This window comes from Limulus polyphemus, unplaced genomic scaffold (genome assembly GCF_000517525.1).
Source record: "Limulus polyphemus unplaced genomic scaffold, Limulus_polyphemus-2.1.2 Scaffold2723, whole genome shotgun sequence".
NCBI classification, from domain to species: Eukaryota; Metazoa; Arthropoda; class Merostomata; order Xiphosura; family Limulidae; genus Limulus; species Limulus polyphemus.
Window position 1 is genome coordinate 83343 of NW_013668333.1, and position 5783 is coordinate 89125.

The following is a 5783-nucleotide window of genomic DNA, read 5'->3' on the forward strand; positions in this document are numbered from 1 at the left end:
AGAAATAGACCAATGGATAAGCCACGCAGCTTTGATATACGTGACTGTTTCATTCACGTCCTTTCTGATTGGATAACGTTAGCTGATGGTAAAAGAAACTCGATCATCAGCTATAGGATCAGGAAGTTTGCTCCTGCCCATCAATTCGACCAACTTTAATATATACCTACTTAATAAAAGTGTTATTAATGGGCTTAACGATGAAGACTCTGAAAAATACAGTTTTTTTTTGTTTTGTAGAAGAGACGATGAACTAGAAGAAAGGGATATCACAAAAAAACAACAACAAATTCACGTACTTTGTTAAAAAAAATAAAGCTGTCTTAGTGCTAATGTATTTTCCATTTATTTATTCATTTTTTAGGAGGAATGTATATAATAACTCTATAAAAATAAGTTAACTTTTTATAAGAAGGCTGGCCTTGTTAAGAAACATTGCAATACTGAGACACGTTGATATTTTCTTTCTTATGAAGCTGTCATAATGTTATCAGTGAATAACAACAAACTTCTGAGTAATAATGGAACAAGATACTTTGGCCAGAGAGACGAAGACATATATACATTTATAAACATCACTGTCTGTCATGTTTTTTGTTTTTTTTTATATAAGTCCAGAAGTTGAAATTAATCCTTCTAGCACGTTTAGAAACCGAGAACGTGGCATGATCTTTGTTGACGTTCGTAGCGTCCTAATGTTTAGATCTGCTCGTTATACTTTACTAAGGATTTCATGCTCACAAGGCATACTTCAAGCCTCAATAAGAGCGCCTCCCATGCACGTGACACTGTCCTGCAATGCTTCAGTGAGAAACCTCGTGGTTTACAGAACAAGCGGAGCTTCAGTAGAAGATTTGTTTGTTTGTAATTAAGCGCAAAGCTACACAATGCCCACAGGTATCGAAACCCGGATTCTAGTGTTGTAAGTCTGGGGGCCATGTAGAAGATACGAGTTCTCCTACGATCACGCGGAATTTGAATGAGAGATATAATATTTTCCATCTTCAGGGTGAAGTTTGATGCTTTCCATGGAATGTCTCTGGAAGAGATACCATGATTTCCACACAATGTTTGCCATTTACATATAGGGCATCCGGATGAAACCGGAAGCTTTCTTCTGAAACTGTTTGTAACAGATATCTTGATTTCCACGTGTATTTAAAGACTTGGTAAAGATTCAGTGTTTTCGTTCTTATTTGTGTAAGACTAAGGAATTCTATAGTTCCATAGGTGTTGATGCAATATTTATCCTACATTTTACAAACACCAAATGTAACTAATAAAGTTTTATTAGTGAAATCAAAATGACGTGATGAAAAAAACAAAAAAATATATATTCACTTACCAGACGTACTGTTGCCGTCATAGCTACTAACTGATAGAGGGGAGAGTCCATGGTTGGCCATCATGGGGTGACTGTTTACATAAGGGGGTGGGGAAAGAGACATCTGAGAAGGCGAGGGTAACAGAGACCCGTCGTCCAGCCGAAGTCGTTTTGTTGAGTTGAGGACCGATCCTCCTCCGCAAGCTCCAGCTTCTAAAGGACTGCTTACACACGAACTTGGGAGACGTGGCTCTACCTTTACGATACTGGGCAGGTTGGGAGACAATGCTGGGGGCGAAGCGTGGCCGGCAACAGCACCACCTCCATTAGCTTCATTGATATACAGGCTTCCAGGTAGCATAACTGGCTTCATGGTGAAATTAAGGGCGTGAAGGTACTGCTGCACTGACTCCTTACTGTCCATAGCAGCTAGGGGCTAAAGAGTCCGAGCTAGGGGCAATCAAGGCCACAAATGAGGGCTGTCTAGTGGTTGCTTCATTATAAGTTCCTTGTTTTTTTGTACTTGTTGCGGCTCAGCTTATTGTAATCTCTCCGAAGTGAAACGGATACGTTTTATTAAGCCTTTACGTTGGTTTTGCTGTTAAACCTCTTTGTCTTACGGGGAAGCCAACTTACAACCGATCTGTAAAAGAAAAGGGGAAAAAATGCACCTGTAAATGAAAAGGACAACGCAATAAGTAAACACGCTAACACTAACTGTATATTAACATTGGGATCTCGACTGAAACTGACAAGGTAAATATCTAACTAAATCTTTCATGTGGCTTATCGTAACAGGTGCACCGGACAGATGTATTTCTTAATTATTACACAATCTTAATGAAGAAATGTCTGTATCATAGTTATGTAATACGAAACGGTCAAACTACCACACGTAACGTTTTACTTCCGCAACGCATACAAACTGTCTATTAGTTTTTTGTTCTTAAAATTAAAAACGAAACTCAAAAAGACCCGCCGTCTTCAAGAAACTATCGAAAACACTCTACTTCGACTATTCAAAAAGACGTTATGACAATCGGACTTCGAACCCATTTTACAAACCACGTGGTTCCTGTTAGAATTTCGCGTCATAAGTTTATGTTTTTTGTGTGTGTAAGGTCTATTCTTAGTAAATTAGGCACTTTTGTTGTTGCTATTCTCATTTTATCCAAAATGTAAAGCAGATCGGAAACTAACTAGTGTCTTGCGTGCCGGAGAATTTAACTAATATAACTACGGATGAAAGGGCAGATATATAACTGATGTACCCCTCTCTCTGAATTAATAATGGATACATCTGTGCATAAACCTGAACATGAGGTAACTGGTAGTGCTTTTTTACACAAACTGTGAGATGAATATAGATACACGTACGACTGATGGAAAAATTGGTTAAATGTAACCAAAACAAACCATCAGAGTCCACTTCCTTTAACCTGATATACACGTGTACATGCTACGATTCCTTTAGGGAACAAGTTCAATGAAACATTACAATATGTCTGAAAATCTTCCAACATTTTTACTTTTAACTCGATCAGTGTAGTCTTTCCGAATTATTTGAAAGTACTATTGAAACTATAATGTCAGCTGGATTATTTGAAAGTATTGTTAAAACTATAATGTCAGCTGGATTATTTGAAAGTATTGTTGAAACTATAATGTCAGCTGGATTATTTGAAAGTATTGTTGAAACTATAATGTCAGCTGGATTATTTGAAAGTATTGTTAAAACTATAATGTCAGCTGGATTATTTGAAAGTATTGTTAAAACAATAATGCCAGCTGGATTATTTGAAAGCATTGTTGAAACTATAATGCCAGCTGGATTATTTGAAAAGTATTGTTGAAACTATAATGCCAGCTGAATTATTTGAATAGTATTGTTGAAACTATAATGCCAGCTGGATTATTTGAAAAGTATTGTTGAAACTATAATGCCAGCTGGATTATTTGAAAAGTATTGTTGAAACTATAATGCAACTCTTCAGACGGAAAAACCTGTATTGAACCTGCTATCGGTGAAGAATTAAAAATATTTTTAATTCCATTGTGACTTTTCACTAAACCTGTTACTCCGAAAAGGGTCAGCTTCGGTGTTATTAAATTGAACAAATGTTTTCCTATTAGATGTTGGCCTACATGTGACCCACTACAACGTTATGTAAGCCTAACCACGTGTCTGTAACTGGAGGCCAAACGCATGTGTTTTTATAGCTCTTTATACGAATATATTGTGTTTACTTTTCAAACGTTCAGATACGGTTTACGACTAAAACCTGGCAGACCACCCTATAGAGCAATGTTTAATTAAACGTAGCTGGTTTGTTAGTTTGTAGTTTTATATACGTGATATTTCACCTCTTTTCACCGTATTCTTCAATAACATTAATTTTCTTCGAGCTGTTGATATTTATTTTTTTTTATGTTTTTCGCTCTTTTTTTTTAATTTTTGGACTGCAACCAACCACCGAAGAAAGGGTGGTTTCACATCGTGACCTAGGTTATAATTAGCGAACGAAACCCATGCAGCACGGATAAGCTATAGTTGGCCCAAACCATCACTATTACCATGGCAACAGTCGTGAATTCCGTGCTTGAAATAAATTCATTTAACAATCTTTATTCCTGACAAACTAGCTCAAAAGTTAGATATTTATGTTTCGCTAAGGAATAAGCCGAATGATTGGAGATGTATTTTACCACTCATTAATCGATAATATTGCTTCAAACCACGTGCGAGTTAAATCTCCGTAATATAAGGATTAGATATTTATTTAGCTGTAGTATCAGAGAAGCGAGATGGTAGCAAGATACACGTTTAACTGTAATACCCGAGTGGGTTGGTGTTTACATGATAGATATCTAGCTGTAATATCAGAGTATACTGGTGTTTGTATGATACACATATAACTGTAATATCTGAGTAAACTGGTGTTTGTATGATACATATATAACTGTAATATCTGAGTAAACTGGTGTTTGTATGCTACATATATAACTGTAATAACCGAGTGGGTTGGTGTTTACATGATAGATATCTAGCTGTAATATCTGAGTAAACTGGTGTTTGTATGATACACATTTAACTGTAATACCCGAGTGGGTTGGTGTTTACATGATAGATATCTAGCTGTAATATCAGAGTAAACTGGTGTTTGTATGATACATATATAACTGTAATATCTGAGTAAACTGGTGTTTGTATGCTACATATATAACTGTAATAACCGAGTGGGTTGGTGTTTACATGATAGATATCTAGCTGTAATATCTGAGTAAACTGGTGTTTGTATGATACACATATAACTGTAATATCTGAGTAAACTGGTGTTTGTATGATACATATATAGTTAAATATCTTGTAACCATCACTCTACTCGGATATTACAGTCTACAAAATATCTTGTAACCATCACTGTACTCTGATATTACAGTTAAATATCTTGTAACCATCACTCTACTCTGATAAGTTAAATATCTTGTAACCATCACTCTACTCGGATATTACAGTGTAACCATCACTGTACTCTGATATTACAATTAAATATCTAGTAACCATCACTCTACTCTGATATTACAATTAAATATCTTGTAACCATCACTCTACTCTGATATTACTAGATATTTTACTGTAATATCAGAGTAGAGTGATGGTTACAAAATATTTAACTGTAGTATCAGAGTACAGTGATGGTTACAAGATATTTAACTGTAATATCAGAGTACAGTGATGGTTACAAGATATTTAACTGTAGATATTTAACCGAATTTTAGCGTTATAAGCCTTCAAGCTTATCGCTGACCCACAATGGGGGTGAGGGAGCTATCACACCAGGGAAGTCATTACGACAAACAATACTGACAACAACGCGAGGGTATCTAGCAAATGATGTAGTGTGACGTAATCGATCATATGATGTAGTGTGACCTATTCGATCAAATGATCTAGCGTGACCTGATCGATCATATGATGTAGCGTGACCTATTCGATCAAATGATGTAGTGTCACCTAATCGATCAAATGATCTAGCGTGACCTGATCGATCAAATGATCTAGCGTGACCTACTCGATCAAATGATCTAGCGTGACCTAATCGATCAAATGATGTAGCGTGATCTAATCGATCAAATGATGTAGCGCGACCTAATCGATCATATGATCTAGCGTGACCTAATCGATCATATGATGTAGCGTGACCTGATCGATCATATGATGTAGCGTGACCTGATCGATCATATGATCTAGCGTGACCTAATCGATCATATGATGTAGCGTGACCTGATCGATCAAATGATCTAGCGTGACCTAATCGATCAAATGATCTAGCGTGACCTATTCGATCAAATGATGTAGTCACCTAATCGATCATATGATCTAGCGTGACCTGATCGATCAAATGATCTAGCGTGACCTGATCGATCAAATGATCTAGCGTGACCTAATCGATCAAAT

At 36.4% G+C, this 5783-nt stretch overlaps 1 protein-coding gene across 1 annotated transcript in view; it reads right to left on the reverse strand.

Moving 5' to 3' along the window:
• The window catches only part of LOC106467738 (ecdysone receptor-like), a 117095-nt gene that overhangs the window by 60428 nt on the left and 50884 nt on the right, over positions 1 to 5783 (reverse strand). The window contains exon 2 of the mRNA XM_013928114.2: positions 1346 to 1967. Within this exon, the coding sequence (XP_013783568.1) occupies positions 1346 to 1748 (403 nt within the window). The 5' untranslated portion in view covers positions 1749 to 1967. The remainder of the gene's footprint in view (positions 1 to 1345; positions 1968 to 5783) is intronic.